The sequence below is a fragment of the Catharus ustulatus genome, chromosome 17 (genome assembly GCF_009819885.2).
Source record: "Catharus ustulatus isolate bCatUst1 chromosome 17, bCatUst1.pri.v2, whole genome shotgun sequence".
NCBI classification, from domain to species: domain Eukaryota; kingdom Metazoa; phylum Chordata; class Aves; order Passeriformes; family Turdidae; genus Catharus; species Catharus ustulatus.
Genome location: NC_046237.1, coordinates 8,199,285 through 8,211,859, shown reverse-complemented (window position 1 = coordinate 8,211,859; position 12,575 = coordinate 8,199,285). Strand labels below are relative to the sequence as shown.

At 52.4% G+C, this 12,575-nt stretch overlaps 2 protein-coding genes across 3 annotated transcripts; one reads left to right on the top strand and one right to left on the bottom strand.

The window, feature by feature from the left end:
- Window positions 1-10: 10 nt before the first annotated feature.
- DNTTIP1 (deoxynucleotidyltransferase terminal interacting protein 1) lies at window positions 11-4,309 on the bottom strand. 2 transcript variants are annotated; one of them, XM_033075306.2, is made up of 13 exons: window positions 4,197-4,309; window positions 4,051-4,121; window positions 3,829-3,925; window positions 3,596-3,694; window positions 3,029-3,097; window positions 2,689-2,745; window positions 2,382-2,443; window positions 1,902-1,947; window positions 1,380-1,438; window positions 1,138-1,198; window positions 769-840; window positions 508-563; window positions 11-178 (listed from the first exon to the last, which is right to left on the bottom strand). In XM_033075306.2, exons 1-13 carry the CDS (start codon window positions 4,281-4,283, stop codon window positions 40-42), a joined length of 975 nt encoding a protein of 324 aa, XP_032931197.1. In that variant the 5' UTR covers window positions 4,284-4,309; the 3' UTR covers window positions 11-39. The 2 variants fall into 2 exon arrangements, with proteins under 2 accessions (XP_032931197.1, XP_032931198.1); XM_033075307.2 differs by having other exon boundaries at window positions 4,206-4,309.
- Window positions 4,310-4,562: 253 nt separating this feature from the next.
- Window positions 4,563-8,850, top strand: LOC117004295 (secreted acidic protein 1A-like). Its single transcript, XM_033074991.1, has 2 exons — window positions 4,563-7,581; window positions 8,075-8,850. The coding sequence occupies exons 1-2, from the start codon at window positions 7,512-7,514 to the stop codon at window positions 8,725-8,727; spliced, it is 723 nt and encodes a 240-aa protein (XP_032930882.1). The 5' UTR covers window positions 4,563-7,511; the 3' UTR covers window positions 8,728-8,850.
- Window positions 8,851-12,575: the final 3,725 nt, after the last annotated feature.

The following is a 12,575-nucleotide window of genomic DNA, read 5'->3' as shown; positions in this document are numbered from 1 at the left end:
GGCGGCGAGGTGGGAACGAAGCGGCTTTATTGGGGAGTATCAGGGTTCGGGGGGCTCCTCGGGGGGCGGCACGTCCCCCCCGCGGCGAAGCGTCTCCATGTGCTTCTGCATCTTCTCGGTCATCCAGGCTGGTGGGATGAAGGGTTTCAGCTCTTCTAGCCGCAGATCAACAGAGTCCCTGGGGAGGAAGGAGGGTGAGATGGAGGGACTCCAGCACCCATTGCTGACCCCAAACCTACCATGTCCCCTGGCACCCATCAGTACCAAGCCCACACCCACCAGGGATCTCAATGAGCACTGAGCCGAAGCCCACCATGAACCCCCAACCAACATAATGTCCAAACCTTAGTTGCCCAACATGGCCCCCTGGGTACCAAGCCCCCCAACCATCATGGAGAGAGTAGAGTCCCTCCAACACAGGATGCCCCTGCAAGGCAGCAGTGAGGAGGGATATGGTGGGGGTCCCCAGGGACGCAGCCCCTTCAGAGTGTCTGCTTTGGTCCTCACCTGTAGTCCTCACTGGCGGCCAGATCCCGAATGTCCTCTTCGATGAGGAGGTAGGCCTGTGGCACAAGGTGGGGGACAGCTCAGGGTGTCTGCTAGGGGCAGCCAGGGCAGGGCCACACCTCCTGGCCACTGCTGTCCCCATAGGAACCAGCTGTGCCTCCTGGCCCATGCCCCAGCCCTGGGGGCAGGGGATGGACCTTGACAGCACTGTGTCCCCACACCCTGCCCATCCTCCTGCCACCACTGCCCGGCTGTACTCACCATCTTGCCCCCAATGGCTCTCATGTGCTGCTGCTCTGTCAGCCAGTGCTTATCCTGTGGGTCGGCCGCGTACTGCAACAAAGCAGCAAGGACCGAGCTGAGAATGGGTGACAGACCCTCCCCTAAAATCCCCCTCCTGCGGGCCTCTGCCCCTGGCTCTGTCTGCCCTGCTCCAGCCTCAGCCCTGGCTCTGGCAAACCCGCCGCCTTGGCAGGCACGCAACGCCATTAGCTCGTGCTCTGTGTGCTAGCCAGACCTTGGCAATGTGCTCTAAGATAACAAACAAGGGCATGGGGGAGGAAGTTAACAAGGCAGCTGAAGCACACACTCCCAATTCCCATGGGAAACCATCCGGCTGTGGCACCTGACCTTAAAGAGGTGGGGATGCTTGATGTAGAGCCGGCCTCTTGTTCCTCCCATCCCGAGAGCTCTGCAATAGGAACACGAGGGGCGTTAGGGCTGTGGAGAGGGCAGCTGCGGTGGCACAGGGACACCCCTCTCCTCCCCAAGCCCTTCCTACTGCTTTTGAGGCAGAGAAGCGAAGTGACGGGAGGAGTGTCACGGGCTCCTGCCTGGGGACACCACCCTCCATCAACAGGGCCATTCCTTACTTGTTTGCTCGAGATCCCAGCACAAAGGTTGTGGTTTCAGTCAGTCGGGATGGATCCCACTACAGAGCAATTGGAAAAGGGGCAACATTAGAAATGAAGTTGCTGCTGGCCATGCTCCACAAGCCTCGGCTCTCTGACAGGGAACCTTGGAGCTGCCACCAGACTGGGAGGGAGTGAGCTGGCCACAGACCTCCCAGCCTTCCACAGAGGAGAGATGTTACATTTCTGGCCTGATCTAAGAGTTTCCCTCGTGGGAAACTCTTGTGGGATTCTCCTGGCTACTCCTGGTCTCCTCAGGTCTCCCTCAGCGGCACCACACCGCAGGGCTACAGACTACAATGCCTGGGGAGACCAGCAAAGGCCTCCAGGCACTTCGCTTCCTCTTCTTGCTCCGCCCCTGCCCAGGGCCCCATCAGGGCAGAGCACAGCCCACGCTCTCCTGTGCTCCTGCAGCTGCAGGGCTCTGCTGGTGAGAGCAAAGGGGAGGAGAGAGGGAGCCCAGCAGTGTCGGACAGCCAATACCTTTGGTCCATCCCTTTTCACAGACTCAGAGACTTTCAGCTTCCACCTGAGAGGAAGGAAAATACAGTAAGAATGAGTCCCAGTGGGATCAGCTTAGTCACCACCAGCACCAGGGACTCAGCCCAAGCGCTTCCAGATCCACCCTTTTTCACACCCTCCATTCCCCCACAGCACCCAGCTTCGGACCCTCAGCTTTGCTGCACATTCTCCTCTCCTGGTAGCCCAGATCCCACCAGCCCCTGTGTCTCACCACTTGCTCTGGATCTGGACCTTTTCACCCCTTTGGGCCTGCTTAAAACCCCTTCTCTGAAGGGCTTCGCCTCCTGAGGGTAACAGCTCAACCTAACCCTGCTTCTGCCACAAGAACTCCCATCATTTCTCTGCAGGAGGGGAGTCTGTGGGGTTTCTGTGCTCCCCACAGGCAGCCTCATTCCCCCCACCCTCCCAAAACAGGGGCTCTAGCTCAGGGTTTGTACTCACGCTGCCATGCCCGAGACTCCGCGGTCATTCGACAGGCTCTGTCCTGGGGGCCGCCCCTTCCTCTGCACGGAAGAAATCCTTCTGTGACTCAGCTGTGCTGGCTGAGGGAACCCTTTCAGCAACCCTCCCTCTCCCAGGAAAGCTGCTTCTTTTGTCACAGGTGAAAACACTGCCTGGCACCAGAGTGAGCACCTCCACTGCCTCAAAAAAGCTGCCTGTGCACCTCCATGCACTCACTGTGGGAATGGCCAGGAAGTAGGGCAGGCTTCCCAAAACATAAAATCTTGTGCAGGGGAATCCATCCTACCTTTTTTGGAATGGGGCTCCCTCGACGGCTCAGCTCCTCATCCATCTGTCGGGCACGCTGGAAGAGGAAGGGCAGTGGGATGAGCAGGGCTCTTCTCCCTGCCTGGCCAGGTGAACACTGAGCCCAGCCTACCTCTGTGAGCAGCACTGAACTGCATCAAGCAGCACCTGAACCTGGCGCTCTCCTTGCCCTGTATTCCCTTCAAGCCAAACATTCCCCATTCTGCCTCTACACTACTGCACAGGCAGCCAAGAAGAGCCAGAGAAGAAAGTGATCCCAACTTTTCTTCTTCCAGCTCTCACAAGCCATTTAAACCTCTGTGTAGAATCACAGCAATTACCTTTGGCACTGCCTGCTCGTGGGGCAACCTGGGAACCACCTTTTTGCCATCGGAGAACAACAGTTTGGCCTGCAGGAAGACAAAGAAGGTTCCATGGATTCTGGGCTAAGATAGGGCCCCCATAAGCAACCCCCACCTCTACATATCTACCTAAAAACCCTGCAACAGCTTTGCTTTTGGAGTGCTATCAGGCCATGCTTCCACAGACAGCCAGAGGCAAAAGCACAATCTGCGCACGATAAATTCTGGTGAACTGGCAGATAAGCAAGATGTGAAAGGAAAAAATCCTTCCCTACCCTGCCAGGACCCTCTGATGGGTGCTGGAGGCCAATTTCTGTGGGACTCCAGCAGTGTGCAATGCTCCTACAGCAGCAGTGAGAAGAAGCAGCGTGAGCTGCCCAACCCTGACTGCTGCCTTCTTCTCAGTGAGAATAAATCCCAACACAGCAGTCACACAAGGGTGGAGGATATCCCCTCACGGTGACAGCAAAGCTGTTAAGAGGGACACATTCTAGCCAGGCTGCTTTGCTTGGCTGGGCACCCAAGAAACAACTCACCAGTACCCACCTGCTCCAGGCAGCTCCTACAGGTCTCCTGGATGAGCTGCTCCGGGTCCACCTCCTCCCCAACGTTATCACGCACGTTGATTGCTGCAGTCTGGAAAAACTGGAGAGGAAAGGCCAGGAGAGGATAAAGCCTGCACAGGGTCGGCTCAGCTCCCACAGAGAGGTGCGATGGCCTCGGTGGCAGCCGAGCTGTCCCCATGCCCCTGCGGCTGCCCACCTGTCCCCAGCGCTCACCTTCATGTACTTGTTGAAGATGCCCTGGATCTCCTCGTTGATGCTGGGCTGCAGCACAGCGCGCAGCAGGTCCATGGACACGCTCGGGTCCGTGAAGCTGCGGGTGGAGGGGTCAGGAGCGGGGAGCGGAGCCCCCTGTCCCGGTGCCCATCCCGGTCCCGCTGTTCCTCCCTCCCTCTCCATCCCCACGTGCCCTGCCGGCCCATCCCGGTCCCGCCGTACCTGGTGGTCATCTGGGATCGCCGCCCGCGCCGCTGAACCTGCCGGTGCTTGATCATGATGTTCCAGGGGCTCTGCGGGACACACGGATCAGCCGCGGCCCCGCCGCCGCCCGCAGCCCGCCCGGCCCGGCCCGGCCCCTTCCTCACCGTGCTCACCAGCTGCTCCTCCGCCTCACCCGGGCCCTCCTCGCCCGGCGGCCCCGGCTGCTGCTCCGCATCGCGGGCGGCGCCCATGGCCCCGCTCCCGGCTGCGGTGCCAGGCGCCGGATGCGCGGGGATCCCGCGCCTGCATCATCGGGCCCCGACGGATGTGACGGAGCGGGGCCGGGCCCGGCCGGGCGGGAGCGGGCGGGGGAGGCCTGCGGGGGAACCTGGTGTGTGCTTGGGGAGCCCCGGGGGACACCCGGTGTGTGCTTGGGGGATCCTGATGGAACACCCGGTGTGTGCTCTGGGAATCCTGATGGAACACCCGGTGTGTGCTCTGGGAGCCCTGGGGAACACCCGGTGTGTGTTTGGGGAGCCCCGGGCTCACACCGTGCCCACCTTAGAGGAGCCGCCGCAGCCCCCCGGGTGTCCCCGCCGCCCTCTCGGGGGGCTGAGCAGTCCCTGAGTCCCAAAGTATTGAACTCACTCTGTCCCACCCAGAGGAGGACCTGTCGCAGGTGGCCTCTGGGCCTGAGACCTGAGTACCTGTAGTGAGAATGCTTGTCTTTCCATGATCTGTGTGTTCCTTGTATAAGTTTCCATGATCTCTTTGCTCTTTCTTATAATTCGTCTTCCCGGAATCACATTGCTTCTCTGAGCAAACATCACAAAACAGCATTTCCTCGTCTAATGTGTGCAGAATAGTCAAAACAACTTTTCTTTTGTTTTCTAATCTCACCCCACGTGGTCAAAGAGAAGCTTTTCTGTTGAATCAGGTGGTTAACAATTTGCATTGATAAACCATTAACTATTTTGCTGGTAACATTCTTCCTCATTCCAAGATGATTCAGTGGGAGAAACCAAGCGAAGGGGATTTGCCAGAGTGCAGGGTGGGTCTCTCTGTGCAGAACCATCCCCAAGAGCTGTCCCTGTGCCATTGGGGCAGCCCCATGCTGTGGGGGAAAGCGGGATTTACTTTGCACCAGCTTTGCCAGATGCTCTGTCTTGTTTCATTTGTGTTAAAGGGATGACTGCATGTGGCACTTGGAGCCATGATCTAATTAACAAGGTGGTGATCAGTCAAAGGTTGCATTTGATGATCTCAGAGATCTTTTCCAGCCTAAATCATTCTGTGGTTCTGTGACCAATGCTGTGAGGGCTGTGCTGGTGTCTCAGCACCTGTCACTGCAGCCTGTGGCTGTGTCCCCTCAGTGTGACTCTCCTGCTGTAGCTGTTGGCTCAGTAGTGACCACACTGGTCTCCATGGAAGCCTGGAGTGGCTGTGGGAGCAGAGGCTGCTGACTCATGAGCTCACACGCTGGAGGAAGCTGTGCCCTTGTCCGCTCCCTGCTGCCTTGGCTGGGACTGCACCAGCCTGGGTAAGCTTTGGGCTGTTAGACAAACCCAGTGGCGGATGTGGGGCCAACCAAGTCACCATCAACATCGACATAGCTTCATTATCACCAGCACTGGGCTGCTTGTGTGCTTATTTAGTTGCTCTAAGTTGTCAGCAACAAAAACTGGACACTGCCCAGAGGAGAGGAAGAACAGCTGTGACTGTAGGAACCCCCAGGGAAAGGTGGGGAAAGTGATACTGTTAATCTGTGAGACCAGCTTGCATTCTGTACCCACCTTGATGGACAAATTGTTCCTTGTGTTTATTTGAATCAAGCAAGGCCGAAATCAGATCTTTGGAAAAGCTTTCCAATTAACAAGAAAACTTAAATCCTGGAACAAATTCTGAATTACTGAGTTGCTGCTTTTGCAGAGAGAGGGATGTTTTCCAAGAGTGTGTCAGAACAACATCTGTCAGGGATCACCTAAACCTAACTGATGTGATGCCTTATTTGGGTCTCCTCCAGGCCATGAATCTCTGTGGTAGGTGCATTTCTGCCAGACATGAACACCTGGTTCACAGCTGAGATGATCCCTGTTCCTGTTTGATTCTCAGGGACACTTTGGACAAGTCCCTCTGACCCTCAGTATCCTCAGGCATTTATTTCATCAGAGCAATTTGCTTGTCAGACATTCTCCTCCATTATTTCCCTAAATGTTATCCAGGAATATGGTCTGCTAAAACAGAAATGTGCCAAAGCTCTGGTGTTGTTCCCAAAAGGAGGAATCACCAGAAAAGCACAGGGACAGCCGCAGTGCTGAGCTCTCCATCATGCCTGAGGCTGGAAGGAGCCCTTCCTGCGATCCCTCAGGTTGTTCCAGATGGTTTGCCAGGTGCGTGGAAGGGAGTGGGCACTGCTGACATGGGGTGGCCAGCACTGCCTGCTCCGGGGTGTCCAGCTCAGGGGTGAATAACAGCCACAGAAATGCGCGATAAGCACCGGAACGTCGGGTTCCACCGGGCAGCTGCGAGGTGTGGAGCACCAGATCTCCAGTGGACATGGGTGGCTCATGGAGGAATTGAATCCACTTTGAGTCATAGCAGGAGGAGAAGGACAAACCTGTACTTAAAGCATTTTTCTTGCCATGACCCCTCTTCCCACAAAGATTTGCAGAGATTTGGGCAGAGCTGCGCTCCTTCCCTTGCGCTGTCCCTGCATCATCTTGATGTTGATGGAAAGCTCTTTGAGCATGACTTTGCTTTTCCATTGCTCCTGTCAAGTGCCAGCTTGGAGTTGTAGTAATAGTGTCAATCTCAAACCAATTAATTTCACTCACTCCACTGTTGTAACTTTAAACTTTGCCTATTATCCAGAAACTCCAGTCTATTATGCTTGGTGCTGATGTGTCCTGGGCAGGCCAGCCCTTAAGTTCTCCTATCCTATTGATACTCAAATGAAGCCTTGAATATTTGACCTACAAAAATCTGCAAAGAATCTCATGTGTGAAACAGTAGCCTTGAATTGAGGGCATTTTGCATGTGGAAGGAGGGAGCTCCTGGTGCTGCTGCCAGGTGCTCTTGCCCTGTTCCTGTTCCATCCGGGATGGCAGGGCCAGGACAGGCTCCTGCCTGCAGCAGAGCCCAGCACTGGGGTCACTGATAAAGGTCACTGATAAAGGTCATCTCAACATAGATTCCTGTTGAGAGCAGCAGTGAAGAATCTGCCTCTGTGCAGTCCTGGTTTCCCCTTCCGTCCTCCAGTCCTTGTGCTGTCCTCCTTGGAGTGCAGCCAGGCCTGGATCCTGCTTCTGCCTTGGCTGTAGGTGGAGCTGGAGTGGCTCTTTGGTAAACAGAATTAGAGGCAAATGTAGGAGGTTCCTGAAGTCACCTGTGAGCTGCCTCCTCCCATTCCTGGACCCGGGCTGCCTGCGAGGCACTTTAAATTGCTGGTTGGCACAGCCCTGGACACAGACTTCATCAGCATGGCACGAGGCATCCTCCTGCTGGGGCTCCTCGCCCTGTGCGTGCAGCTGCAGGCAGCACCCATTGCAGGCAAGTATGAGCGGGTGGGTGGGAAGAATAGTTTAGAATGTTTTTTCCTTATTTTCATAGAATCACAGGTGTTTTGCAGGTGCTGGCAGGTGCCAGGTTGCTGCCGTGTGAGGGCCAGGGAAGCTGTGGTGGGAGTGGGGTGGGATGAGCCCCAGTGATGTGGGGATCACTGCAGTGATGGCACAGTGCCATCTCCCCCTGACTCCCCAGTGCAGATGGGACCACCTCTGGCTGCTGACCCCAGGGCAGAGGTGCCCAGGAGGCCCTTCAGGCACCAGCCCCACCACACACTGCCATGAGCTGGGAGACACCAGCATGGCCTTGGGCTGAGTTGTTTCAGTCTTGAGGGGTCAGGCAGAGCCCTGAAAACCCACCCAGAAAAGCTGCAGAAGAGAAGATAGCACAGCATCCTGGTAAACTGGGCTGCTGGGTGGGAGCAGTGAATGGGAGGGCAGCATGCTGGGACTGATGCTGCTGCTTTCTGCTCTCCTAGAGTTCCATGGAGTAGCTCCAGCTGGGTGGCCACCACCAGGACATCTGGCAAGTGCCCTGAGCCTTGAGCCTGGGAAAGAGCCCAGCACAGTGCCTGACAAGGATGATGGTGATGGTGATAATGACAACAGCTCCAATAGCCATGAAATGGGGGACTCCAGTAGCAGTGAAACTGGTGGTGATGGCAACAATGCAAATGACTATGATGGTGGTGATGGTAATAAAAATCAGCTTTGTGATGGCAATGACCATGATCATGGTGACAACAGTGATGATGGCGATGGTGATGATGATAATGATGATGATGATGATGATGGTAATGGTGGTGATGATGATGATGATGGTGATGATGATGCCAACGGTGACAATTCCAATAGCAATGAAGATGGTGATGATGGTGATACAAATGACCTTTCTGATGGCGAGGACAATGACAATGATAATGGGGATGATGGCAGTGATGATGGTGATGATGGCTATGAAGATGGTGATGATGGCATCCATGATGAACATTCCAATAGCAATTATAATGTTGATGATGACATCAGCAGTGACAGTTCCAATAGCCATGAAGATGGTGACTACAATGACAACGAATATGATCACTCCAACAGCAATGAAAATGGTGCTGATTATGGGGGGTGGAGATTTTAGATCGTAAGGGTGTCATTGCCCTGGGATTTTCAGAGATTTTTGGGTTCCTCTTGTGCAGCACCCAGCTCAGGCTGCCAGGTTTCATAATTGATCTGTGGCAATAAATGTATCTAGTGAACATGAGCGCTTAGTGTCAAAAATTTCTTTAACAGCTTGGCAACTCAAATGGGGCAGTTGGTCACTTGCCCTTTTACTTCTAAGCACCAGATATCCAAATTTACAACAATGTGTGGTTTCACCCAGGAGCTCTGGAGTAAGGAAGGACTGAATACTGAGTGTCAAATCTCTAAAGGAGGTTCAAATCCTGCCTTCTTCAAGTTTGAGTTTTGTGGGTTTTGGGAAAGATGAGCAATGTACCTGGCATAAAGAAGGGGATGCCCTTAGCTGAGGTACTGCAGAACTCAGAGAAGAGAGTTGGCACTACTAAATGATCTCTAAAGCTCACAGTGATATTATACCAGGAGGAATGGCCATATATTACTTGGTGTGCTGGGGGGAAACCTGCAGAAATGTGGCCCACACAGGGGGTTTCAAAGAGATTGTTTTGATTTGCCTTCAAAAATATATTACAGGACTGATACACAGGGCAGGTGGACTATTGATGTATATGGGATAACTGAGCTTGGGAAAAGCAGCATCTTGGGAGTGGGGTTGGTACGTGATATCCTGAGGTAAATTCTAGCCCAGACTCTGCTCCTCCCTGTGTGTCCACTAAAAAATACTTTTCACTGTCTGTTCCTGTTGCTTTGCTTTCTATGTTCACTGCTACTTCACCTACAACTGCCCCAATCCAATCTGGACAATTTATGTGAGTACTGTTATTAATGGGCAGCCAACAATTGTTTTAACTTATATCCATTGGCCTTGGATTACAGGAGATTTAGTGTTGTGGGCTACTAACAGGCCAAGGCTGAGGGAAGATGCAGAGCGATGTGCTCAATGATTTTCTTTCAGATTTGTGCTCCACATGATGAAAACTGGCATGATTGGAAAGCCGTGGAAGAAAAGCTAAAGGTGGCCAGGAACTATATAAAAGATAAAAAGAGCAAAGGAAATTTTTGTAAAATATTAGACACCTGCATAGAAGTAGCCTGTTATGATAGGAAAAACCATGGCAGAGAGAAACAAAATCTGAGAGAGAAATAGAAGATTGAAAAGAAGCTGTATTATTGTCTTTGAAAATTCAGAAGCTGCCTAAACAGGAAGAAAAGCTACAGGAAGAAAAGAAAAAAATAAAAGTCAGAAAAAAAGATTGCAGTTATATTTATGCGTACTCCCTGTCCCATGACAGTGTATAGATTAGAAAACTAGCTGTTATCCCCTGAAGAATGAAATTGGAAACATTTGGGGTAGCCCTGACCATAGTGAACCTGGAGAAGGTGATTCTTTGTTTCCTTCAAATCCCCCTGAATATGAAACCAGACTCATTACAGAGACGGAAGAAACCAGTGGACCTTGGAATAGAGTGGGAAATTATACTCCAAACTGGCCCCATTTGATTTGATTTAGATGACTGATTTGCAGGAGCACTGTGGCTGTAAGCCAGGCCAGACTGAAATCTGGCAAGTGAAATTCTATTAATGCAGACATAATAATGGTCCAGACATTCTGATGCTATTGGACCTCATCAAAAATTAATTCAATTTTTAACAGACACAGGAGCATGAGATTCAATTTTAACACAACAGAAAGTTGTTGGGTGTTCAACCTGGTGAGTAAAGAGTTAAAGTTACTAAAGTAAACTGAACAAGTTCCAAATGCCAAACTACCCAGGTTAATTCATAGCCCCTGGGCAAGAAGCACACATTGGCATGAAGTGCATGTCAGCCACTTGCTTTGCAGTTAAAGATCATAATGAAAACATTTGGGTTTTGATGTTCTGAAAGGCCAAGCCTGGTGTTTGCTCTTCAGCAGGGTGTGGTCCTTCTGCTCAAATACCAACCCTAACCCTGAAATCAGGAGGTTGCAGTGTGTGCCCTGCAGCACCTGCACTCCCTGATTCAGTAATGTACCACAATACCCAACTTCTGCTGCAGCACAGAGTGGGATTTCTGCAGCCACACACCCATGGATGGCAGCACTGGATACGAAAGATGTATCCTTTGTAGCCCCCTTAATAGACAAGAAAACAGAAATTGGCTTTTCATTGAGAATTGACAATATACCTTTAACAAACTCTCACTGGGGTGTAAACATTTGCTGAATGTTTATAGCAATTCCCCTGGCAAGAAACCCAGTTAAAGGAAAGAAATCGCACAATGTGAGGGAAGACTGACTAGGGAAAAACCAGAGGTTGTAGCAAAGCTGGAGACTGGTGGGAAGCTGGCGTCAGGGGAGAGATCTGTACCAGGGGAAAAAACAGGGATGGGGAGAAGGCAAATGACAGCTGGGGAGAACCTGAGCTGTGGGAGAAGCCAGAGATTGGGGGGGAAGGCAGAGAAGCCTGAGGTGGGAAAGAATCCTGGATCTGACCATGGTGACAGGGAGGCAGATGATGGCAATGATGGTGATGATAGTGATGGTGATGATGACAACAGTGATGATGGCTGTTGAAAATTTTCTATTATTTGAAAGTGGCTGAGTGCTTGTTTGATATCAGGAGCTGGACCTGTTAGGTGCAAGTTGAACTTTATTTAAACCATATTGGGTGTGTTGTGTGGGTTAAAAGACAGAGAGTAGTGAGACCCAGGGCTGACAATCTGAGCATTAATACTAGAATAGATGAAGCTGTTGCCTAAATGTTACTTAAAAATTAATAGCAGGTGTGGACAGCCCATAGATCACGGTGTATGAACTGTGACAACTATATTGTAACATGGAGCACAGAACTGAGTGAAATTCTCACCTAAACTGGCTCAAGAGGGTGTGAAAATGACCACTTGGCAACAAAACAGTGAGGCAATGAAGAGTGAGAAGACCCCAGAGCCTAACAATACTCTCGATTTGGACTGTCATGTGAGGGATGAGGAGTTTACACTGTAAGGGTGTAATTGCCCAGAGATTTCTTAGTTTGGGGTCCTCCTTTTGAGGCTGTGGCTCAAGCTACCAGATTTTGTGATGGATCTGTGCCAATAAATCTATCTGATGGAGATGAGAGCCTGCTGTCAAAAATTTCTTTAACACCGATGATGATATGATGATGATGATGGTTACAGTGATGGTGACAGTGATTACACTTGTTGACTGATGCCATAAGGTAAATGAGGAATATGTGAGGTGAGGAGAGCCCACAGTGTGTGGGTGCAGGGGCCTCTTCCTCTGCCTCACTCTACCAGGGCTGATCCTGGGCACAGCGGTGTTTTGGGCAGGACCTTCTCTTTCCTCATTAACCCCAAACTGGCCACTGGCTGGGTGTAACGAGCTGACCTTGATCAGTGCCTGGCACAGTCAGGTCATTGTGGCTGCCCCAGCCCTGTCCCTGCACAGGGACTCTGGTGCTGCTCCTGCCCAGGGTGGGCTCAGCAGGGCCCTCCACACAGGAAAATCCTTCTGTTCCCTGTGGGAGACCCTCAGAGACAGCCCCAGGCACACACCCACCCAGGACCCACAGAGCATATCTGGATCAGAGGAAACCTCCCCATAGGGTTTGTGGCTTCAGCTCCCTGAGGCTCCCCAAGAATCCTCCAAAAGCTTGACCAGGAGCCATGAGGACAGGTACCCCATCCCTCCCACAGGGACTGAAGGTGTCTCAGCAGCTAGTGGGGGCTCACCAGGAGACAGATGCAGCAGGAGCCAGGCATTGTTCATCACAGACTGGGTTTACTGAGGGGTGGGAGGCACAGAGACCCCTATAGTAAGCACAGAGCTGAGGGTGCTGAGGTGGGGTTGGGAGGCTGGGTGATTATCCA